General features: G+C 47.7%; 1 protein-coding gene across 2 annotated transcripts in view; it reads right to left on the bottom strand.

The window, feature by feature from the left end:
• Positions 1–10,987: 10,987 nt before the first annotated feature.
• LOC146869736 (antigen peptide transporter 1-like) overlaps positions 10,988–25,755 on the bottom strand; it is a 194,397-nt gene continuing 179,629 nt past the window's right edge. For both annotated transcript variants that reach the window (XM_085613821.1, XM_085613831.1), the window contains one exon: positions 10,988–14,038. In XM_085613821.1, coding sequence (XP_085469947.1) covers positions 13,805–14,038 — 234 coding nt within the window. In that variant the 3' untranslated portion in view covers positions 10,988–13,804. The remainder of the gene's footprint in view (positions 14,039–25,755) is intronic.

The raw sequence follows: 25,755 nt of genomic DNA, 5'->3' as shown, positions 1-25,755 counted from the left end.
CCCTTCCCCACTCCCACCTGGATTCACCTGGCTAACATTAGTCACAATGGAAGAGGTCTCATCCTCACCCCCCTCTTGGGTGAGGATGGGGGGGAACATCCTCCCATCCCCCTGGGTTCTCCTCAGCTGCCCTGGCCCAGGCCTGTAGGGACTCAAGCAACCCTGCCTTCCTCATCTTATTGGCAGCAGGCAGCCCCCTAAGCCTACACTGTGCCCTAAGATCAGCTATCTTAAACTGGGACCGTTTAGCCAGGTCCAGCTCCACAGTTCCCTAGTTTTGGGTCACAAACACTAGGCACAACAGACTTAGAACAATTTGGAAAAATCAAAACAATGGATTAAAAACAGTTTAGTCCAAATTCCAAAATTCAAACTCAAAAGTTTTGTTCTAAGGCAATTTAGAGGATTTTTATAATCGTAAATCATTCACTGAAAGGTGTACTTTTTAAACACAAGTCCTCATCCACACCGCCGAGCACCAAATGTTGGAAAGTGGTTTATTGGTAGGGGCAAATGTAGGTCTGCCACTGGCAATAAGGCCACTAACACAGTAAAGGCTCAGTATAGGTCTTAGAAACTTATTCCTATGCTCAACCCTTGGTAACGTAGCTGCGAGCTGACAGGCTTAACTTCAAAGACAGGTATGTAAAGACTTCAAAAACACCACTTCAGTAAATAATTAAGACACAACACATAATAAAAATCCAACACCAATTTATAAAAATAGGAACTATTGTAAAATGACATCAAAATGACAAAAATCCAATGTAGGGAACCGGAGATATGAATTTCCAAAGATTTAATAAAATATAGCACTTAGAAGTTTATAGCACCATACTGAGATACCTGCTCGCGATAGACCGGGGCAAAGTCAAAGTTTTAGGCCGACCGCGATGGAGCTCTAGGCGGCTACAGCTTGAGGCAGGTCCCGGTCTCAGTTTCTACCTTCACACTTAGAAACTTTTCTGGAGCTTTTCTCCTCGAGGCTCCTCAACGCTCCGAGCCAGTCCGGATTCTGTGACGCGATGGAAGGCAGGCGGCTAGGCTCTCGCGGTTACTTCCGTTCACCTTTTCTACGAGCGGACTTAGAAACTTTTCTGAAGCTTTTTCTCACGGGGTCTCTCGATGCTCCTCATGTAGCCATATCCGGTGAGGGTTCGCCGGCTTCAGATTTCTTCTAGTCCCGGTCAAACTCTGGAAGTTGGACCGATGGAGATTTTAGCGGGATGAACATGGTTGGCTTGGACGTCGCGGTTGAAGGCAGGTGGCCTGGCTGGCCAGGTTGAGTCGGTCTCTTTATGAAGCTTTTTTTCAAAGTTGCTCCAAAGTTCTCCAAACTTCTTGAACTTCTTCCTGAAGTTCCTCAAGCAGTCCCAAAGTGTCTGAAACTCACTCCAAGGGTCTGTAAGCTCCAAGATGGTCCTTGAAAGTTGAGGACTTTAGTTCCCACAATCCACTGGTACAAAACCCTTATAAATCCACTGATGGTTTACCAAGGAAAAAGTACTAAAATGATAAGAGTTTGTCTCTATCACCATGAATGGATTCCTAAGAATACCTCCCTGTAGTCAGTTCAGATATCCTTTGGTTCCAAACGATGATCACAAAAAAGTTTTGCAAGATTTTTCTTTACTCAGACCACATGGTCCTGTATCTCGATTGTCTAAATAGTACTTTCTGGACAGTGATGAACTTATACTCTGTGACTTCAAAACAGCTGCCAACACTTGTAAACCTCATGGGAGGCCCCTGGTTCTATGGGGCATGTAGTTTCCTTGACTGTTTGCTGGTGTCTCACCTACCATGGGGCATGTAGTTTCCTAGACTGTTTGCTGGTGTCTTACCTACCATGGGACATGTAGGTTCCTAGACTGTTTGCTGGTGTCTTACCTACCATGGGGTATGTAGGTTCCCAGACTGTTTGCTGGTGTCTGGAAAACTTGGGCAACAGAGTCTGAACTTTCTATAAGTTGCCTTTACTCAAAAGGTACATTAAATTTACTTGGTCATCAAGTTGGGTTTCATGTAATGATTCTTTTGATACCTTTAAGTACCAATATTAGGAGTTAGCACAGCTGAGTTGTCAGCACATAAACATGTACTTGCCAATGTGGCTACTAGCCCTACCACAGTAAAAACAACTATTTGGGGTTTTTATTGTTAAGACATATAAAAATATGTATTCTACTTCTTAAAATAGAGCCCCTTGCCTTAGAACTTGAACTGCCTACCTTAGGAGTGAGCTATATATACTAAAAGGGGAGGTCTGAATAATGGCATTGGTTAAATGGCAAAGTTGAGTTAGCAGTTTAAAACTGATTTACCAGTCTGCGGTGGCAGGCTGGGAGACATGCTTTACTTTGTCACAAGTGCTGGACACCTTAACTTACAGGTCCAGTGTACCTCTGGTACCATAAACTAGGAACTGAGTTAACCTACGCCAATTGGAAATAAGCCAATTATGCATCTCTGTAGTGGGTTAGAGCACTGGCACTGAGGTCTGGTTAGCAGTGCATTCTCAGAGTCGAAAAACCAGCAGCATCAGGCCAAACCTTTAGGGATGACCAGACAAGTTGAGGCATTTACTTGCAGACAGGACCTGAGGAACTTTGTTGGCAACTGAAGGGCCCAGATACAGACAATACTGGTGCATCTAACTAACAGACAGGCTTACAAAGACCAGAGAGATCTGGGATACATCGCAGGTCACCGGAGACTGTAATATAGTCCACCCTGCAGGACCAGAATATTGAAGTACTCTGGGGACCACCATCTTATAATGTCATGGTTAAAGATGAATATAACGGAGAGTGTCTTGAAAATTTCCTGACTTGAAGTCTCATAGTGGGGATCACATGAAGGAGGGCTGTGACGCAGTCTATCCGGGCAGACTTAGGATTCCCTCACTCTTTAACAACATCTGTTCCCTTCCCCGGCTTCACAAGACCCAACAGTAGACGACCTCCTGCCACTGCAGCAAAGGACATCAGACTGAGAACATAAAATGAAAAATGTAACACAATAAAGGGACCTGCAGAGCTGCCACCAGTCTCAGCATCCCGCAACAACCACCCCTCCTTGGTGGTCACCGTGGGGATAAGTGCCTCAGTGCCCCACATACCATCAGGGAGACTTGATCCGCCCCCACACTCTTGTTCATGATAAATCACTGGTTCAGGCCTTGTTGAATGTTCTGACACTTTTGTCTTCAGACTTCCACTGTATCACCAGCTAAGGGGAGCGTTGCTTGACTAGACACCTGCTGTGTGACAGAGACTGTCACACAGGGTATATCACACCTCAGCTTTCTGCTAAGGCCTGTGGTAACCCTCATATGACAGTTGTATGTTCCAAGCACGCAATCGCCAACCACGCTTTGCTGAACAATGTGGTCTTAACAACAACTGCGTCTTTACCGCGCATGCCTTTACCGCCCATGCCGTTACAACAAATTTAGTTGTAATGACATATTTGGTAAAGGCATATGCGTGGTTAATGTTCTGCCCTAGACCTGATCTATGCCCTAAAACCCAGCCACCTGTCCTGACTTACGATTCTAGCCCTAAAAACACCCTAGCCCCCCCCGCCCGGAATCCTTAAAGCAGACCCCAGGCCTAAACATGAAGGCTACCCCAGCCCTTAAAAAACCCCAACCCCACCATGCCCTGAGCCCTAAAACCCAGCCCTCATACATTAATTCAATTCAGCCCCACCGCCCCTAAACCCTAAATCCTTCACCCCAGAACTCGACCCACACCCCCCTCTCTGCCCTGAGCCCTAAAACCTTCACCCTATAACTAAATAACACCCTAGCCCCCCGCCCTAAGCCCTAAAATCACACTCCAGACGTGACCCCCCTATCCTAAGCCCTTGGTCCTTCACCCCACAACGCAACACTGAACCCCCTCTCTGCCCTGAATCCTAAAACCTTCACCCTATAACTAAACACCTTCATCCTATAGCTAAAAAATAACCCTCACCCTAAGCCCTAAAACCGCCCCAAGCTGTGACCCACCCACCCTAAGCCCTTAGTCCTACACCATATAACTCGACCATGACCCACCCGTCTGCCCTGAGCCCTAAAACCTTCGCCCCATAACTAAAAAACACCCCTTACCCCACCCTAAGTCCTAAAACCACCACTAGCTGTAAAAAGTACCCTGTCCCATGTCCCAAATATCCAGCCCCCCACCCTGAGCCCTAAAAACGGCCTCCCGGCCAAAATAAAGTAATACAAAAAATTATACTCACCAAGTTCCTTGACCGGGCAGGAACTCACTACTGACCCTCTGCCTAGATCTCCTCCGCTTGAGTCTAGAGCGCTAACTACCACGGACGCCTAAACCACGCATATGCTTGGTAAAGACATATACGTGGTTTAGATGTCTGTAGTTACGCCTGCGTTCTTAAGCCACGTGTTGTTCAGACTGCGTAGTTTAGTCTGTTTCCCCTCATATGACATGACACTTTCCTGATGCTCGCTTTGTACCAATGTCCCAGTGCTATAATAAACCATCTCATATTGAATACAATTTAATATTTTTTGTATTTTTTCTGTCTTCAGCCACAGTGCCCTGTGAGGGCTCCACCCTGAAACTATAAAGAAGGCTGAGTCCTCTTGATGGGAGTTGCAGTCTCCCTCTTCTAGCCGTACTTCTCGACACGCAGGCGAGTGAAAAACCTCCATGCACAGTAAACAACGTTTACCACAAAACTTTTTCCCCGCAGGGAATCACAACGCGGTCATTACAACGACCGCGTTTTAATTCCACATACCATTACTCCACAAGTCGGAACAACGACTTGCAGAGGGGGGAGAAGGTGTTGGATTTAAAATCCAACACCTTCTCTAATGTCTGCACAGACCGGAGTTGGAATAGTAAATTATACTATTCCAACATCCAGCAAGTTGTTACGACTTGCGGGGTAATGGTATGCGGAATTACACACACGGTCGTTGTAACGACCGCATTGTAATTCCCTGCGGGATAAAAGACTGAGTGATAACGAGGTATAGTCTCCACGCACACCTACATGTGATGTCAATCTTTGTAGAAATGAGTGAAATGAGGATTTACCCTCAAACAGAACCTTGTGAACCCCCAAACTCAAGCTCATGAAACTAGAGGTTGGAAACAAATGTCTAACAAAATATTTGTCAATTTGTTAAATCAGAATACTAATCCCTTCTGGAAGATAATTAAAAAAAGACTCCTTATCTGACAAAAACACCTAGTGAGAAACTGGCAAAGTTTGGGCTGAACCTGCCCTAAACATGTCACACTGCCCTCTGTGTCCTTCTCTCTAAAGCGCTTCTGACAATTTAAACTTTTTCATTGTAAAAATTTAAAGGGTCCAGAGCCATTACCCTTAATCATGGTCTGTCTCATGTTGTCATGACTGGGACGAGAAGGGCGGGTGGTGGGTAGGAACGTCTGGTGACTCCTGTTCTTAAGAAGGCCCACCTTCGCCTCTTCCAGTCACCCAACTTTCGTCCCATCACCAACCTTCCTCTTTCACCTACAATGTTACAAATATAATCTGTCAAGTACAATTCTTCGTGGACGTCCATCGGGCATTATTGCCAGTTCAGTCAGGATTGAGACCGCCCCATGGGATGGAGAGCACTCTGCTGGGTTTCTGGGGTGACAACCTCCTTGTTAGTGCTTTTAGATTTCTCGGTGTCCTTCGACACCACGCAGCACTGTATCCTAGTGAGCTTTCTTCACTGTTGTGAGGTCTTTAGAGAGCACAGACGGTGGGTCTACTCTTTATGAAAACTGTTCCTAGCTGGTCATCCCTGACCCCTGCACTCTTTACTGATGGAGCAGCGCAATTTAGGCTCCACCCTTATACGCCACAATTATCCCATTATTGAGTCATAAATGACATTATATGCACAGCGTGCCTTAACTTCATTAACATGTGTGAAGCATTCAAACGTAGTCATGAGAGGTAATCATTGTAAGGATTAGAGATTTATACACGTATACACTAATGTTTAGTTGAAACATAATCATGTACGTTTATTCACGTTTTACATTTATTCTTGACATTGCACGTGTGTATGGACATTCATGTATTCAAGGTCATATTAACTGCTAATTTAACTTAGCCTGACCCCAGGCCTCAATTGAAATGCATTTTGCCTGCCGGCATATTCTCTCTTTCATTGCAGGTGTATTATCATGATTCTCGTCAGTTACAGAAAGGCTTGTGTGTATTAGACTGCTGATAGTGAGGCCTAGGGGGAAGAACTTGGCGTCAGTGAACGTGGAGAGTTAATGGTTGAAACAACCATCATGATAAAATCCTAGAAATGTTTTCTACGTTCAACCAGCCCGTGGACTCCCCAGCTCTCGACTCCAGGGTAACCAAGGAGGAGGCTTTCACTTCCTTTAAGGCTATCTCTATTGATACCTTTTCTCAAAAATGTTTGGCATGCAAATCAGGCTCCCCACTAGACCCTTGTCCGGCACAATTATTCAGCACACTGGCCCCTCTTATCATTTCTCCGCTGAACTTGCTTTGGAATACCTCTTTACAAACTAGTCATTTCCCCTTGTCTTGGAAACAGGCCATGCTAATTCCCATCCTAAAAAAACCTAAAGCCGACCCATCGGTGTTTAGCAACTACACGCCCATTTCCCTTTTACCTAAACCAGCCAAAATCTTGGAGAAAATTGTGCAAGAACAACTCTCTAACTACATTGAGTCCGGACAACTTCTCCACAATTCGCAGTCCGGTTTTAGATCCGGCTATAGTACCGAGACTGCACTTCTGGAGGTGTCAGAGACTATTCGCGAATGTGTGGACACAGGCAAGGCAGCAATGTTAGTGCTCCTCGACCTGTCCGCGGCATTCGATACGGTCTCTCATGCTATATTGATTGAGAGACTGTATAGTCTTGGGATTCAGGGCACCCCTCTGGCTTGGATTTAGATAGTACCCAACAGGTCTACCTTCAACCTTTTGTCTCGGAAACAAAACCACTTAGTTGTGGTGTCCCTCAGGGCTCTGCCCTGAGCCCACTGTTTTTTAATGTCTATGTATCGCCGCTGGCTACAGTGGCAGAATCTTGTGGGGTCAGAGTGATCGCATACGCTGATGACACACAATTAGTGTTTTCATTTAGAGATCACTCGGATGCCAGTTTTTTGAACTTCAGACGCTGTCCCAGCAAAATCTCTACCTGGATGTCACTCAACACTCTCAGGCTTAACCGATAAAACCGAGGTGTTGTTTTTTTATAAAAAAAAATCCCCCTCTAATCCGTTCTTTGGTGGCCACCTGAATTGAATCCCCCTCCAGCACCGGTGGTTTCTACCAGGAATTTGGGATTCTTATTTGATAATGAGTTATCTTGCAAGGCTCAAATAAATAGGGTCACATCTGCTTGTTTGGGTAAACTCCGCATGATTAGGAAAATTCTCCCTTTCCTTCCTTTGGATGCTAGCCAAACTATTATTCACGCCCTTAGAACATCACACCTGGATTACGCAAACAGCCTATATGCCGGAGCACCACCCTATCTGGTCAAACGTCTGCAGATTGTGCAGAATGTGGCGGCAAGGATGATCTGTAACATCCCATATCATCACTCCATCTATCCTCACTTAAAAAAGTTACACTGGGGCCCGTGACAGTCCGCATTCAGTTTAAATCTGTGGTCCTGGCATATAGAGAAATGCAGGGTCAGGGGCCGGCCTATCTTAGAGCCAGACTGAAGCATGCTCAGTCCAACTGTTCTCTCAGATCAAATTGAATATGCTACTTACCAGTAAGCATCTGTTCTTGGCATGTAGGGCTGCTGACATTCATATCTGTGCATAGATCGCCGCCTAGTGTTGGGTCCGGATGTTTGCACGTTGTTGTCTTGGAAGAGTCTTCGAAGTATCCTGGGATAGGTGACTCCTCCCCTGGACTACAGTGCGCATGACAACAACGTGCAAACATCCGGACCCAACACTAGGCGGCGATCTATGCACAGATATGAATTCAGCAGCCCACATGCCTCGAACCATCTTTTCCTCTTACGTACTACCCGATTTCACCGCTCGAGAAAGGGAGGGGAAGACAATTCGCAGTTATCACGGCTCGATCCTGGAACAACCTGCCACTGTCCCTCCGTTTGACAGAATCGGAATGCTTATTTTGCCGCAATTTAAAAACCTGGCTGTAAATGAAATGCCACTCTCCTGTGCCTAAGGGCGATTGGAGATACTGACTTGTCCATATGCAATTTGATGGCAGGTCCTTTTAAGCACCCAATTCCTTTGGTCAGTGGTGAGAAGTCATGGAGCAGATGATTGAGGCCTTGGGCATGCACGTCGAATGCAAAGTGGATCAAGATGAGGTCTTGAGCTGTTCTGCAGCTGAGGAGGAACCTTGACCCTTCTCGTGATACATACTTTCGCGCGTTGCCTGGTACTGTCATGAGAAATTTCTGCTTGGAAGACGCCACACAGCTTGAGCGGGGAACGGTTGCCAAAAGCGTACACTTGAACGCTGGTGTCACATAGCCTCAGGGATTTGACAGGCCATGGTAGACGTGTTCGACCATGAAGTTGATGGTGGTCCCAGTGTCGATAAGCACAGCCACGGCGTGGTCTTGCACAGCTATGTTGCAGGTAGGCGCTGACTGACGGCAGCTGCGAGCGTATTCAGCATCTGTACCACATGAACTGCTTCGTCCTCACTCATCCATGTAACTGTCAGTGGCATCACCCGGGTGTGGCTCCACCGCACGCACCTGCTTCTCCGAGCCTCTGGCCAGCGCCTTTGTGATGAGAGGCAGATGGCGGAAAAATGATTCAGTTTCCCACATGCGCTGCAGGTTTTGCTGTAAGCGAGACAAACTCCAGTGTGCGGGTACGGACCGCTACACCATCCACATGGGCGACCTTGCGGGCAGTGCTTGGTTAGAGGAGGCGCGGACTTGGGGGGCTTGGGTCGGGTGTCCCACGTGTGCGTGCGCAGTGCGTTCACCGTCGTCGACGAAGTAGGGTCCATGTGGGCAGCTCGTGTCTTGGATACTTCTTTGGAGCGTCCCAGAGTCAGGATGTCCTTCATGGGCATGTTGTGCTCCTGCAGGTTGCGCTCGAGAAGCTTGGAGGAGGTGCACCCCTGAATGAACTGTGCCCGGACCTTGTTGTCCTCATATGGGAGGGTACAAGTGCTTGCCAGTTCTTTGAGCCACGCATAGACGATGTCGACTGATTCGTCTGGTTGCTGACAGGCTTGGTGAAGGAGGAACCGCTCGTAGTCAGGGTTAGCATAAGGTTTGAAGTGCGCAAAGAAGCAACGTTTCTTGGGGGCCCAGCTTCGTGCACCCTTTTGGAGATCTTGTGTATGTCTGCCCCTCCCAGATGAAGGAAAATGGCTGTCTCCACAGCGCCGGGATGTCTGCTGCATCGAAGTAGGTTTCTAGGTGCTCCACCCATGCTTTCCAGCGCGCAGCTTGGGACCGGGGAGGTCCAGTAACTGTGAAAGGTTCCAGCGGCGGTACTGAGGCCATTCTGCGAGGTGAGGGAGACAAGTGGCGGGCCGAGTGGTACACGACGACTTCGTGCGCAAAGCGCTTGAGGCAGGGAATTGATGCCCCTATCAGGGTGTGCAGCCGCTGGTGGGGGTCCTTGCTGGGAGTGGAGATGGTATAGGCTGGGGGTCCGTGAGTTCACTGTTGGCAGCGTCAGCTGGATGGCAGACCACAATCAAAGCCTGCGTGGCGGCGTGGTGACTGAGCCAGGAGGTTGGGCAGCAAGAGTCCACCTTGGGCCCAGAATGTGGCAGGGAACGTGGGGCCTTGGCCGTGTTGCGGCAGATAACGTTGGTAGGCTGCTGGGGCCTTGGCCGTGTGGTGTAAGCTGCGAGGGACATGCGGGGAGGCCCCAGGAGGGGAGGCTCCGACCGCGGCGTGCGGTACTTGCTTAGTCAAGCAGGGGGCGTAGTGGTGGGACGCCAGTGGCGCGTCTGCTCCAGCAGGGGGCAGAGCAGTGGGAGGCCAGCAGCGCGCCGGACCGAGGACAGGCCGCGCGTACACCGTGCAGGATCTTTATTATCTTGCCTTACGCCAGTCCAGCCCATTATGCTTACACATAGGGGCGGGGGAACCAAAGGTGATACAACAGCAGTCACCCCTACTGGGTCAAGTGGCATGGCCTTGCTCGGCCGTCTACGACATGACAGAGAGGAGACACGAGCAGCCGTAGCAGAGGATCACCACACACCGGCCTGTGTCACAAGTTTCAGACTTCACTGTAGAATAGCAAGGACCAGTCACGATTAGACACTTAAAAACACACGTCTGCTCAATGCAGCAACCAAATGACACCACAGGAAGGAGCACAACACACGGGGGTTTTGCACAGACTTTGGTGCTGATAAATTCTGCTTCCACAAGTGCAACTTAGCACAAGGAATGGTGTGCACCTGCTTCTGTCACAAGTCCGCTGGTCATCACTTGGCTCGCTGTGTGATCTTGGCCCACTCTGAGCCCATATTTTTCTCTGTATCTTAGCTGTCATCTAGGGGCTTGGAAGACCACCACAGTTGTATACAAACAACTCTTTTTTAAAGAAAACAATTTAATAGTATATTAAAGCCTTCAAAATAAGTACAACATTATCAATTAAAACCAAAGGAAAAGCCAGGCAACACTTGTTTTGCTCCACAAGTAAAACATTTAGATTCAGCCCAGGAAGCTGTAGTGTAGTTCCTAAGAATACTCAGGATCTGCGCTTTTTGGACAACGTAAACTCTGGGATTGGTGTTGTACTAACACCAGACACCCCCAGGGGATTCGTTGGCCTAGAGACCAGCTAGCAAGCAGCGCCACTACCAACTCCCCGATTACTTACAAGGCTCTGATAGTTTATGGCAACCTTAAGAACATGACAACCCTGATCCCTCAGGGATTGTGGAAAACGGTACAGACTCCTTTCGCTCAGTCGCTCGTGCTCAGATATGTACACAGAATAAATGATGGAGCGTTTTCAGTAAGTATTTATTGAACCAGCATCATCCTTGTGTAAAATGCATGTCCTGTAGCAATCAGCAGTCAAAGAAGAAGATATACAACAGCTATTGGCAGTAAAAAGAACAGAAGGGAGATTTCTACCATTGGTCTAGAAATAATACATATATGCACGATATAGAATGCACAGTAATGTAGAAATATACTCCTACGGAACACAGCCCTAACTAATGCTACCCATGGACCTAGAGTGTATGTGGGTGTGAAAGCATGTATAGGAATGCCTAAGACAACCAAGAGAAAACCAACCCCATTACCTGATGAGAGAATAGGGACTTGGTAGAGACTCCCTGCGAGTGACGCCAGACCACTGCGTGATGAATCTGCATGCAGAACCCCAGTCAGCGTGTCAGTTTCTATCCTTTAACACACATGGTGACAGTGCGTGTATTTTATACGGTAGGTATCCACAGGGGTCCTAGCCCGATCAATAGTTTGTGGTTACAAATATGTAAACAAGCTTCGGGCCAGTGTGGCGGATGTGCTCGGTATTCTTGGCTGCATGGAGGATGACAGCGATGGTGACCTTTGTACATACTAATTATGCGAGAGGATTAGGATATGATACCGAGAATCCTCCTGCATAACAAATAAGGGGATTTCATAGAAAAAAACACCCTGTATCTGTTCTCGTAAGAAAGTCGGTAAAAGGTCATCACTGACCTCATTATATGGAGAGAATAGGACAGAAGTAGGTGAAAGGTTACCCTTCCTATATGGTACTAACTCCTAAAGTATTTTTAATGAATTGGGGGTAAGATCTTGTAGAAACGCCATCATCTTATGTCTAAATGGTGCCACCGCCCGCCTTATTTCCTGATTTGTTAAGTTTATTTTTATAGTTGAAAAGAAACTTTGTAATATTGACAATTGAAGTGAAGATATTTACGATATGAAAATTATTTATAATGCTGCAATGTATTTTTAGGGTTATGCACGGTTTCCTTTAAACCAAAGTTGCTAAGGTTTGCTAGTAGAATGGTACTTTATTTCGATTGCTAGCCCAAGTGTACTGTTGCTGTTTGTTATATCGCTATTAAATGTTCTTAGGGTTAGTGCTGGCATCTTTTACATTAAAACAGTTAAAGTCTGCTTAGCGGAAACGCACATCATCTCCAAGGTTTGAACAATTGTATTTTACTACGACTTCTTCTCTTTTGTTCCCGTTTACATTGTTATAAAGCGCTCTCTAGAACGATGTACAGTATATTGTAAACTAAAGTTGCCAGCACAAAGCACTTTATTTTTGTTGCTAAAGTCTATTAGCACAAATGCACTTTATTGCTAATGTCAATCCTAATGCAATTTTACTACGGATGGTTCTTTCTTATGCATCTCTCACTGCATTAAACTTTTTAAGAGTAATAAATGGTATATTGACAACTTTAGTTGCTAGCACAAGGCACTTTAGTTTCCGCTGCTAAAAGTTTACTAGCACAATTGCGCATTATTGCTAATGTTGCTCTAAATGTAATTTTATTACGGGCATTTTTATTTTTGCGGCTCCTATTGTTTTAAAGTTTTTCTTAGAGAAATGTATTGTATACTGTAAACTATAGCTGCTAGCACAAAGCACTTTATTTTTGCTTGCCGATCATTTGCAGCCAAACAAACTATGTTGAGGCTTAGTTGTAGATCTTGCTTGGATGTAATTGTACACTGTAGCCGCAAAACAATTATGAAGGGAAGATTAATCTTTTTATTTTCTGTTTGAATGTTATATTCTTAATCTAATTTTATCTTGTATGTGTACTCAGCTGATTGTAATGATTTTAAGTAATCAACAAATAAATAAATACTTATACTACTACTACTACTACTACCCCTAAGGTATAACAAACGCTTCCTGTACCTTTAAGGGCTATAAGACCACAGACTCAGCTCTGCTGCACTCCTGCCAGACGTCCAGGTGCCAGTGTGTGATGCGAGTTTAATTCACGGATTCATAGTCTCGGAACAACAAGTTCTACACAAGTAAAAAAGTTGCAAGAAAAATATAGTCCTAGGTGAGTGGTAACCTCTTTCTCTGCTCTGACTCCTGCATAGGGCGCCCCCCACCTCAGAAAAAATACAGGCCATTCATTCCTTTACGTTTAAAAATTCTGCAGAGGCCAAAAGCTGGGAGGTGAAAACTAATTTGTCTAAAATTTTCAATATTGTTTTGTGAACATCATTTACCTCTCTTTGCTATCAACACTTTTAAGCGATTTTTTCTTCATGTGATTACTGGTTGGAATTAAATTTCAAAATAGAAAAGATACCAGATTTCACAGTTTTTTCTAATTTGTTACCTTGCATCGACATAAAAACAGAGGCCAGGCTTGTAAAAAAAATGGCCAGGTGGCAGCCCTGTTCCCGCTCTGTCGATTGTGCCGGGCTGGGCACGAGGCAACCTGCTTCTCTCCCTGGACACCAGCTGCCCATTCCAAGTGCCAGGGCTGAGCCCTTCCAGGGGGGGTCTACAGGTCAGTACTTTCTTGTGGCAAACATATGTTTATTGTAGAGAAATTGAAAACATTCAAGGCAACCGATCTAAATAACAGTCCCTCATTGGCACTAAATATCAAAATAATGAGCATCAACATTTTTCAATTTACTTTTTTAGGGGGAAAAGGGGTCTTTTTTCTTAACATTAAAAATAAAAAACAGTCTGAGCCTTCTTCAGCGGTTCACCTGCTCTGTAGTGAAACATCACCACTGTCATTGTAACCAGTAGATAGTGCAGTGATTGCAGTGCCTAGAGTCAGTTTCCAAGGCGCAATGCTGCACTAGGTGCTCGTGTCTTGTCCATCTGCTGAGGCCTGGTTGGAGCCGTGAAGCTGTTTTCGGAGCAGATCTTCGTACAAGCCCTTCCTGGCCAGAAGCTCCTCGTGTGTCCCCTGCTCCCTGATCTCACCCCCCACCATCACCAGGATGTTGTTGGCTCGCTCCACCGTGCTGAGCCGGTGTGTGATGACCAGCACTGTCCTCTTCCGCTCACGACTGTAGATGGTGTTCTGCACCTGAGAGTACAAGACGCAAAATGTTATACAGGGGTTCAAATCCATTCACCCTGTCAACAACCCGAGGGTCTCACGGGACCTCCAGAGGCCGGTGTGAGGCAGAGACCCACCGTAGCAGCTGCATATTAATTACTGCATCAGTCAAACATTATGTAAAATAAGCAACAACCCGAGGGTCTCACGGGACCCCGTCAGAGGCCGGTGTGCTGCTGGGACCCACCGTAGCAGCTGCATATTAATTACTGCATCAGTCATTTACATTATGTAAAATAAGCAACAACCCGAGGGTCTCACGGGACCCCGTCAGAGGCCGGTGTGCTGCAGGGACCACCGTAGCAGCTGCATATTAATTACTGCATCAGTCATTTACATTATGTAAAATAAGCAACAACCCGGGGGTCTCAATGGACCTTCAGAGGCCGGTGTGCTGCAGGGACCACCGTAGCAGCTGCATATTAATTACTGCATAAGTCATTTACATTATGTAAAATAAGCAACAACCCGAGGGTCTCACGGGACCCTTCAGAGTCCGGTGTGCTGCAGGGACCCACCGTAGCAGCTGCATATTAATTACTGCATCAGTCATTTACATTATGTAAAATAAGCAACAACCCGAGGGTCTCACAGGACCTCCAGAGGCCGGTGTGCTGCAGGGACCACCGTAGCAGCTGCATATTAATTACTGCATCAGTCAAACATTATGTAAAATAAGCAACAACCCGAGGGTCTCACGGGACCCCGTCAGAGGCCGGTGTGCTGCTGGGACCCACCGTAGCAGCTGCATATTAATTACTGCATCAGTCATTTACATTATGTAAAATAAGCAACAACCCGAGGGTCTCACGGGACCCCGTCAGAGGCCTGTGTGCTGCAGGGACCACCGTAGCAGCTGCATATTCATTACTGCATCAGTCATTTACATTATGTAAAATAAGCAACAACCCGGGGGTCTCACGGGACCTCCAGAGGCCGGTGTGCTGCAGGGACCACCGTAGCAGCTACATATTAATTACTGCATCAGTCAAACATTATGTAAAATAAGCAACAACCCGAGGGTCTCACGGGACCCCGTCAGAGGCCGGTGTGCTGCTGGGACCCACCGTAGCAGCTGCATATTAATTACTGCATCAGTCATTTACATTATGTAAAATAAGCAACAACCCGAGGGGTCTCACGGGACCCCGTCAGAGGCCTGTGTGCTGCAGGGACCACCGTAGCAGCTGCATATTAGTTACTGCATCAGTCATTTACATTATGTAAAATAAGCAACAACCCGGGGGTCTCACGGGACCTCCAGAGGCCGGTGTGCTGCAGGGACCACCGTAGCAGCTGCATATTAATTACTGCATCAGTCATTTACATTATGTAAAATAAGCAACAACCCGAGGGTCTCACAGGACCTCCAGAGGCCGGTGTGCTGCAGGGACCACCGTAGCAGCTACATATTAATTACTGCATAAGTCATTTACATTATGTAAAATTAGCAAGACACAAATTACCTACAGTGTTATCCATGAACATCGATTATCAAAATGCCAGGGGTAGCAAAAGTGACATAACATGCTATGTGGCCCATGCCTGATGTCACGGGTAGTGACATCAAACAAACTTTGATCTGGTGACATCACAGGAAGTGACATCAGCTACCCTTTGGCCCACGTTGATTATGTCACAGGAAGTTACATCGCAAGGCATTTGACCTGAGGACATGACAGGAAGTGACATCACATGACCTTTGGACCCCATGAAACAAAAGGAAGCGACATTGCATGACCTTTGGCTTGGTGCTATAACAGGGAGTGCTGCATCTGACATTTGGTTACTTACACCACACACAGAGGCTGGAAAATCTGTACAGATACAAGAGAAGTACCCTATAAACAGCCATACTTCAAATCCTACTAGAAATGCAGGTGAATAGATTGTTTCAGGTGGTATCTTCATATGTACAATTAAGATAAGGTAGCATTGATTAAGAACTTATCAAATAGTGTACAACAATGGAAAATGTGCTAGTCATGATGAAATCAGCCATTATCAATAACAAAGAATGAATATGCTACTTACCAGTATGCATCTGTTCTTGGCATGTAGGGCTGCTGACATTCATATCTGTGCATAGATCGCCGCCTAGTGTTGGGTCCGGATGTTTGCACGTTGTTGTCCTGGAAGAGTCTTCGAAGTATCCTTGGATAGGTGACTCCTCCCCTGGACTACAGTGCGCATGGGCATCCTCTCCATCCTCAGATTGTTTTTCGCCATTGTGGCAGTGATGGAGTAGATACAGAAAGTGATGACCATGCTTGCAGTAATTCTGAGAGCTGCAGCTGCGACAGGCGCCGGGGAGGAGGGAGGGCGATATGAATGTCAGCAGCCCTACATGCCAAGAACAGATGCATACTGGTAAGTAGCATATTCAGTTCGAGGCATGTGGGCTGCTGAATTCATATCTGTGCATAGAATACATAGCAGTGCCCTCTATTGGCGGCGGCTACCCGTGCCAGCTGCAGCGGTCTGAAAAAGTATTTTGAGAACAGCCTGTCCTACAGCTGCCTGCTGTTTTGACTGCACATCTACGCAATAGTGTTTTGTAAATGTGTGTGTAGTGGACCATGTGGCTGCTCTGCATATATCATGCAGGGGAATATTTCCTAGGAAGGCCATGGAAGCCCCCAACTTACGTGTTGAGTGGGCTCGTGGTGGAATAGTTAATGTGCGTTTTGCTTTTTGATAACAGATTTGAATACACTTAACTATCCATCTGGCTATCCCTGCTTTGGAGATGGCGTTACCTTTGTGGTGTGGGGCAAAGGCAACGAACAGTTGTTTTGTCTTCCTGAAGGGTTTAGTCCTATCGATGTAGTACATGAGGGCCCTCCGTACATCTAGTGTATGTAGTGCCCTTTCCGCAACAGTTTGTGGGTTTTGGAAGAAAACTGGCAGTTCAATAGTCTGATTCATGTGGAACTGCGATATTACTTTGGGCATGAATTTGGGGTTGGTACGTAGTACGACCCTGTTGGTGTGAACCTGTATAAATGGCTCTTGAACGATTAGTGCCTGGAGTTCACTAACTCTTCTCAGGGAAGTGATCGCTACAAGGAAGGCCACTTTCCAGGTAAGGAATTGAATCTCGCATGAGTGTAGAGGTTCAAAGGGTGGACCCATCAGGCGTGTGAGGACCAAGTTGAGGTTCCACATTGGAGCCGGTGGGTGGCTTGGTGGAATGACTCGTTTGAGTCCTTCCAAGAATGCTTTGATGGCAGGCACTCTGAATAGAGAGAGGTGCTGCCTGGTTTGCAGATAGGCCGAGATTGCGGTCAAATGGACACGTATAGAGGTGTACGCCAGATTGCATCGATATAGGTGTAAGAGATAACAGATGATGTTTTGGATGGATGCGTCCAGCGGGTTGATGTCATTATTACCGCAATAAATGACGAACCTTTTCCATTTGGCTGCATAGCAAGCTCTGGTAGTGGGTCTCCTGGCCTCCTTGATGATGTCCATACAGTCAGGTGGCAGGTTGAGATAGCCAAACTCTAGGACTTCAGGAGCCAGATCGCCAGATTCAGCTGTTGCGGATCTGGGTGCTGAACCTCTCCATGGTTCTGCGTCAAATGCGCGGGTTTGATCCGCAGCCTTTGATGCGGCACCACGGAAAGTTCGAGGAAGGTGGTGTACCACGGCTGGCGTGCCCACGTGGGAGCAACTAGGACGAGTGTCAGGGAGTGTTGTCGGAGTTTGCGGGCTACTAGCGGTATCAATGGCGCTGGGGGAAAAGCGTACGCAAATCTGCCGGACCAGTTCATCCATATCGCATTGCCCTGCGACTGCGGATGTGGGAATCTGGCGGCGAAGCTTTGGCATTTTGCGTTTTCGCTTGTCGCGAATAGGTCTATCTCCGGATGACCCCACTGCTGGAAGTACGGTTGGAGTACTGATGGGTGTAACTCCCACTCGTGCATCTGGTGGCTGTGTCTGCTGAGCAGATCCGCCATCTGGTTGTCCTTGCCAGGGAGGTGTTCCGCCATGAGGAACATGTTCCTTTGAATGGCCCACTTCCACATGCTCTGAGCCAGATGAGACAACTGTGGAGAGTGTGTTCCTCCCTGTTTCTGTATGTAGTACATTGCGGTCATGTTGTCCGTCCGGATCAACACGACCTTGTTGCATAGATGTACTTTGAATGCCTTCATGGCTAGGAAGATTGCCATCAGTTCCAGAAGGTTGATGTTCAACTTCTTTTGTTGTGTTGTCCATAGTCCCTGCACTGTGTAGTGGAGTACATGAGCTCCCCATCCCTGGAGAGACGCGTCCGCTGTCAGTACTATCTGTGGGACAGGCTCTTGGAATGGTCGGCCCTTGCAAAGGTTTTGTGGATTCCACCAATGCAGAGAGTTGTATGCCCGACCGCTCACCAACACTAGGTCCTTTAACTGTCCTTGAGCCTGATTCCACTGACGTGCTAGGCACTCCTGAAGTGGGCGCATATGTAATCTCGCGTGCGGGACTATGAAGATGCAGGAGGCCATCATGCCTATCAACTGCATAAACACTCGCGCTGGAAGTGAGTGATTGGGTTTGAACTTGGAGATCAGCAGTTGTATGCTGTTGATCCTCACTAAGTTTGGCTGAGCTGTGGCCGCCAGAGTGTCTATAGTCGCACCTAGGTACTGTTGTACGTGTGCGGGCTGGAGATGGGACTTTGGATAATTTAGTGAGAATCCCAGACTGTGAAGAAGGTGAATGGTGCGGGACATGTGGCTTGCACATTGCTGGGCTGACTTCGCTTGAACGAGCCAGTCGTCTAGGTAGGGGTAGACGTGTATATGCTGCCTCCGTAGATGTGCTGCCACCGTAGCTAGGCACTTCGTGAAAACCCTGGGCGCTGTTGTCACGCCGAAGGGAAGGACTTTGAACTGATAGTGCTGCCCCTGAACAGTGAACCCGAGGTATTTTTTGTGTGAGGGGTGGATGGGTATGTGAAAGTACGCATCTTTGAGGTCCAGTGTGGCTAGGAAGTCTCCCTGCTTGAGAAGCGGAGAACTTGCTGTAGAGTGAGCATGTGAAAGTGCTCTGAAAGAATGTACTGGTTTAGGGGTCTCAGGTCTAATATAGGTCTGAGCGACCCGTCCTTTTTTGGAATTAAGAAGTAGAGGGAGTACACTCCCGCACCCTGCTCGTGGATGGGTACGACCTCTATAGCGCCTTTTAGAAGCATACTTTGCACTTCTTGCTGTAAGAGCGTTAAGTGCTCTGAGGACATAGGACGGCTTCTTGGTGGTATTGTGGGTGGAGTGGAGGTTAACTCCAGACAGTAACCGTATTTTATAATATCTTTGACCCACCTGTCCGTGGTGATGGAATTCCACGTGGACAGGAACCTTTGTAGCCTTCCCCCGACAGGTGTTATGTGGTCGGGAGGAAGGGAGAGGGCGTCACTGCTTGTTCTTGGGGGAGGACCTGGTGTTGCCGTAGCCGCGTCCTCTGCCCTTTGTGCTGGAGCCACGATATCCACCTCGGGTGTTTTTATCATAGGTGGTCTGTGTATTGCCTTTGTTATATGTTTGTTGTGACCCCTGTCCTCTACCTGCTCCCTTGTTTCCGGGGCGACGAAAGGAGCCGCTCCGAAAGGACTGAGTTTGTAGGGCGCCCATGGACTTTGCAGTGTCCGTGTCCTTTTTTATCTTTTCGAGGGTGGTGTCAACCTCTGGCCCGAATAAGTAGTCGGGGTTGACGGGCTGGTTCAGTATATTGTTTTGTACCTCAGGCTTGAATCCTGAGATCCGTAGCCAGGCATGTCGTCGCAGCATGACGCTTGTGTTTATGGCTCTGGCAGCCGTGTCTGCAGCATCTAGTGCGCATTTGATGGAAGCGTTCGTTAGTAGCTGTCCTTCCCTGATGAGCATTTCTGCGCCTTCCTTGAACTGGTCAGGGAGATGTTGGAATATTTGCTCCAGTGTATCGTAGTGCGCTCTATCATAGCGAGCAAGGAGCGCTTGAGTGTTGGCTATGCGCCATATGTTGGCAGCTTGGGCGGCAACTCGCTTGCCAGAGGTTTCTAACACCTTGGACTCTTTGTCCGGGGGAGGAGCGTCACCTGTCGTTTGCGAGTGTGCCCTCTTGCGTGCATTCGCTACGACGATGGAGTCGAGTGGTAATTGTCCTCTGATGTAAGTAGGATCCCCAGGTGCTGATCTGTATTTTTTATCAATCCTGGGGTTTATCACTCGTGCCCTCGTGGGTTCTTTGAAAATGTCCTTGGCTGGTTTGAGGACCCCCTTCAACATTGGCAGAGTCTTTACATGTCTTTCTGAGGATGCAAAGGTGTCCATTAGAAAGTCATCTTCGATGGTATCAGAGTGAAGCTGTACCCCATGGTTATTTGCAGCACGTTCGATAAGAGCGTTGAACGCCGCAGTGTCCTCCGTAGGAGATGTTTTCGCCCCATAGAGTTGTTGGTCCTGTGCATCGAGCGGTGCATTGGGGTCTGCAGGGTCACCCCAAGTTTGATCAGGGTCCTGCTGGTCATCAGGGTCCGTGTCTACATGGTAGGGGACTTGGTCACCCATGTAGTCCTCTAATGCATCCGTATCGGAGCGTGTGGGGGAGAACCGGTGTAGATCCTGGTAGGATGAATGGAAGGGTTCATAAAGGAGTGGTTCCGATTCTGCAGGCAACTTCCTTTTTAGTGGGATCCTGAAAGGGTCCAATGGCGGCTCCGAAGTTATCCTTCGGTCGTGGAGAATCATCCTGCCAGTGTCGGCGTCGATGATACGTGCCGGAGACGTCTCAGCAGGTGTGACCGTAGGTTGGGTGACCTGTGTCCTGAGTTGGAACATTTTTGGGATTGTCGACGGAGGCAAGCCGAAGGTAATATTGGCCGGCACCGAAGAGGCTGCTGGAGCTCCGATCGAACCGGAACCCGACGTGTCCTGGAGGACAGCTGTGGTTTTGCTGCCTTGCGTCGCACCAGGTCGTACTTGGGGCGCCTTCGAGGCTTTGGCACCGGCTAGGCTTGTAGAGGCGGCCGTGGCTTTTTTCGGCGCCGGCGGTTCATCGAGTCGAGGTGCAGAGATCACCGTCGAAGTCTTCGATACCTGAGGCTTAGGTGTCATCGAGGGAGTGATGCGAGACACAGCAGGCGGTACGGCCCTTGGTGTCGTCGGTGCCGGTGGCCGAGCAGGTTTGTCGGTGCCGATGGCTTTTTTCCGTTTGTCGACTCCAACGTCGCCCGCTTCAAGTTCGGCACCGAAGTCCCTCTTGGTGCGGCTGGTGCCGACGCGGTGCGCTGGCGTCGAAGGCCTCGATCCGACCAGCGCCACTTTCAGTTTCGGTGGAACCGGAGTAGCTTTCGGTTTCGGTTTTGTGGTAGGGAAACCAGCCTGTTTATGTAGTAATGGCTGCCGCTGAACGTCCGAGGCCGGGCCCGAGGGCGGAGCCGAAGAACTGCGGGATGGGTCTCGGGTAAGGCCCGAAGGCGATCCCTCGACCGGAGCCATAGGCTGTGGCACTGGTGTTTCAACGGTTTGAACAGGTAGGCCTTGTTCATCATTGGAGCTACTCTCTTCGGCCCCTAAGGCCTCCTCGTCGTCTCCTACCTCGGTGTCGTCTTCACCTCTTCGGAAGAGTGACTCGTCTACCTCGTCCGATCCGGGTTCGTGTTCGGAAACGGGACTGGAGGGCAAGACTTCTAATTCCTCGACGTCTTCGGCCTCGTCGAAGATGTCTGTTGGGGCCGGTGCCGCGTGCTGCGCCTCGAGTCTCGCCGCTCGTCGATTCCGCAAAGTCTTCTTGGAACGGAACCGGGCACAGGCCATGCATGTCGATTCGTCGTGGTCCGGCGAAAGGCATTTGTTGCACACCGGGTGGACGTCGATGTGTGGGTACTTCGCATTGCATACCGGACACCTTTTGAATGGCGTCCTCGATTCCATCGTCGAAGTAGTCGATGGACAGGTAAATGCGAAAAAAGTCGGTGCTGAAAGTTAGTAAACTAACAGGATTGGATCGAAACCCGATCGATAAACAGTACAGACGCAAACTAAAGGCCTTTTGGCCTCGAAAAAATATTTTCCTAACTTGAGCTAAGATAGCACATCCGAACCCAATGGCGGAAAAAAACAATCTGAGGATGGAGAGGATGCCCATGCGCACTGTAGTCCAGGGGAGGAGTCACCTATCCAAGGATACTTCGAAGACTCTTCCAGGACAACAACGTGCAAACATCCGGACCCAACACTAGGCGGCGATCTATGCACAGATATGAATTCAGCAGCCCACATGCCTCGAACCTTATAAAATGGGAAAGTTGATGGGTGTATAATGTTCAAAACAAGTTCACTTTATCATTTGTTTTAGAAACTAAGGGGGAGATTTATCAACGCAGCCCCCCGCGAGGCTTCACTGCGTTGTGCAACAGGGAGGGAGCAGGAGAGCACCATATCGTCAAAGATATGGCTCTCTCCTCCCCTTTCCCTTGCGCCGATTACAGCTGCCATGCACCACGGACACACCTTAGCGCCATCGCGCTAGGGTGTGTGTGTGAGACTAGCATAGGTTTTGTACAGGAAGAGTACACTTCCTGTACAAAATGCTATGCTAGACACAAGGGAAAGCATTTCACACCTTGTATGCATGCTGCACAGTGCAGGGCACATGCACAATCGGAAAGCATTTCTCCTTCCTTGCACCTGGTTTTAAAAGACGCCGTTTTCTCACGCTAAACCCAATCTACTGTTTTCAGTAAATTGGGTTTAGCGTGAGAAACCTTGGGTGGTTGCATGGGAACGCCCATGCTCCACCCATGGTACGCCCCCATGGCGCAAAGTAATGCAAAGCAGCACTATGTACTGTTTTTCGTTACTTTCATGTTATTTCCAGCGCTAACCAGGTTTAGTGCTGGAATGTAAATAGGAAAAAGGATTTTGCACCGTTTTGCGTCACTTTTGCAAAAACAGTGAAAAATCTAAGTAAATCTCCCCCCAAGAGTACCATGTAATTAAATCTCAGTCTTGGAACGTAGATAACTGTGCTGTTTAATGCAGGCCAAGTTCCCCCAGCAACCTTCCTTTCCATGACATGGTGTACATATGTCTATACCTCTGGAGTCATTAAACCTTTTCAGGGTTACCATCATTCTATTTCTTTTACAGTAAACATGCACATCACTGGTACAGTACTTGTGTTGATCAATAATATTCCTGTTCTGCATTAGCATGTTTAGAGAGTGATGAGAACATGTGGGCAGATTTTACTCACATGTATGAAGGTACTGTCTGTCATGTTGATTCTGCATTACTGATAAGAAGAGACCATGCTGCTCAGCTTCCTTGGAAAGGAGGCACAGACTGGGCGGATAGGACGAGGCCAGCAGTTCACATGTCCTCATCTAGACCTGTATCTGCTGATACGAGCAGCAGCTGGGTCTGGAGATGACTAGGCAGATAGAAAGAGGCCAACGGTCATATGTGCCCATCTAGAGTTCTATCTGCTGGTGTGAGCAGCAACTGGTTCTAGTGATGACTGGGGCATCCTCCTTTGTAGACACGGACTTGAGGGTAAGTTGATGCTCAGCTAATATGAAATCCAGAATAGGCTGACAGTGCCACAGATACGGTCTACAGATCTTGGTACAATAGCTGCTGTACTGATAATTGCCAGTCTTGATGACAGAACAAATAGGTGGACAGCAAGTGCTACTTCGCACTTTTATTGTTGCCCATAAACTGCTGACTATACAAGGTACTTTGTACGGCTTTTAAAACTACTGCAATGCTACAAAACCGGCCCCACTAAAAAAACATGCCCCCCACCCTTCCAGCCTCCTTGGTAAATGCTCGCCCATCGCCTGATGCCCAGTACGGCCATTCCGGCCTTTGTTGTGTTCAAAACAGATAATGTCTTGGCCAGTCCACCAGCACTGACCGGCGTGTGCATGCTGTGTCTATATGGATGCAGTGTTCGACATAAAACAATGGCAACTAATGTGTTATTCACATTATCTAAATGATGGTTAGACCGCCAGAAGGGTTGAACCTGAAATGTGTGCTCTTTAACAATAATTTCTGAAGTTTTGCAGCAGGGCATTTGAAAATCTTGTGTCAACTCCAAAAACAGTTAATCTAATCTTACTTTATATGTGGCTTCTGTGAGAGGTTTGCCCAGGGTCCGCAGCTCACAGGAGTCATAATGATCAGCACCACCACAATGGGAGTCAGAGTCATGAGTGTTACTTTTATACATGTCGCTTTGAACATTGTAAAGAGCTCTGATACCCGCAATGGTCATGTTTGCGCTATATAAACGTTATCAATAAATAAATAAATAAGTCAGTCTCACTCGCCTGCAACCTGCCCCGCAGCTCGCCCGTGGTCTGGCTCAATCAGAGAATGACAATTGAGTGAACCAAGTCACTCATGGCCCAGCCAGGACTGGGAGTCTGTTCCCGAACTTGCGTTGACGTCAGTCACTCTAGAGACTAGAAACACCCAACACTCATGCAGCAGGCCTGAGTCTGACTCAACTCTGACTCTGAGGCCACACTGTCAGCAGTTTTTTTTTACTGCAGAAGGGGCTGGAAAATAATTTTTGCCAGGCCCATCATCATTGGTAGCGCTTTTGCGCGCTACCAGATTGACAGCCCTGGGACCCGGTCCCAAACACGGTGGTAGACATAACGCACCAGGTACCACATGACATTCTCAGCTAGGGTAGGATATCCAGCAGGTGCATGCTTGCACTTACACACATGTGCTCCTAGCTGCAGTAAGTGCACTTAGTCACTGTCCAGTCACTTCCAGCCATGCCGCGAGCTGCGTGCTCATTCGCTCAGTTTATCACGCGACACTGATAGGGGGATACGTCCATCACCATTGGAGAGGTTCAGTTTATACGACAATTAACAAAAGATTACAACCTGCGATATCTTCACAAGTGTGAAGCCTGCTGTTATGGACCTAGGTGTAGCTGCAGCTGTGTGTCTGAACCACAGCAGGTGAGGGGGGATTCTCTGTTTGGGGGTTGGAGAGGGGGGATTGCTTCAGCCTCTGAACTGGTGAATTCCATGACGTAGGAGGTTTTCACCTTTGTGTTAGATAATAATATTACATGTAAACAGAATAAGTATAGAGGAAACATTACAGAAATGTAACCTCGGCGTTCATTGGACAGCACAATCTTTACAACCCACCACATGTGTGTAGGTATCGCCCTTTGCTACTCCTGACCTCTTGGAAGTCTTGTGCTCAGCAGGACTCCAGGGTTTTACTCACATGTAATAGCCAATACCAACTTGGTAGCTTTCAGGGAACAAATCAATGCATTTTGGGATGTGTAGTCTTTGCTCAGTTTGCTCCATTTGGATTAAGACACTTGACAATGATTGGCGGTAGAAAAGCTCAGGACTGGATAACGCGTGCTGTTCAGTGTAAATGGAGTTATCTGGAAACCCTAAATCTGACGTATGCTGGCCCTAGAGAGGAACAGGTACAGACCAGCAGTACTATATATATGGAAAATGCTACTTACCCAGTTTGCATATGTTCTTGGCATGTAGAGCTGTAGAGTCACATGCTTTGCATAGATCGCCATCTAGTGTTGGGTCCAAATGTTTGCACTTTGTTTTTCTTCAAAGAAGTATTTCCAGTCACGAGGTAGGGGACTCCTCCTTTTGGTGATAATGCGCATGGGCATCGACTCCATAGTTAAATTGT

Source organism: Triturus cristatus, chromosome 1_1 (assembly GCF_964204655.1).
Source record: "Triturus cristatus chromosome 1_1, aTriCri1.1, whole genome shotgun sequence".
Lineage (NCBI taxonomy): Eukaryota > Metazoa > Chordata > Amphibia > Caudata > Salamandridae > Triturus > Triturus cristatus.
Note: the sequence above shows the minus strand (reverse complement) of the source record. Positions and strands in the feature narration are given on the sequence as shown.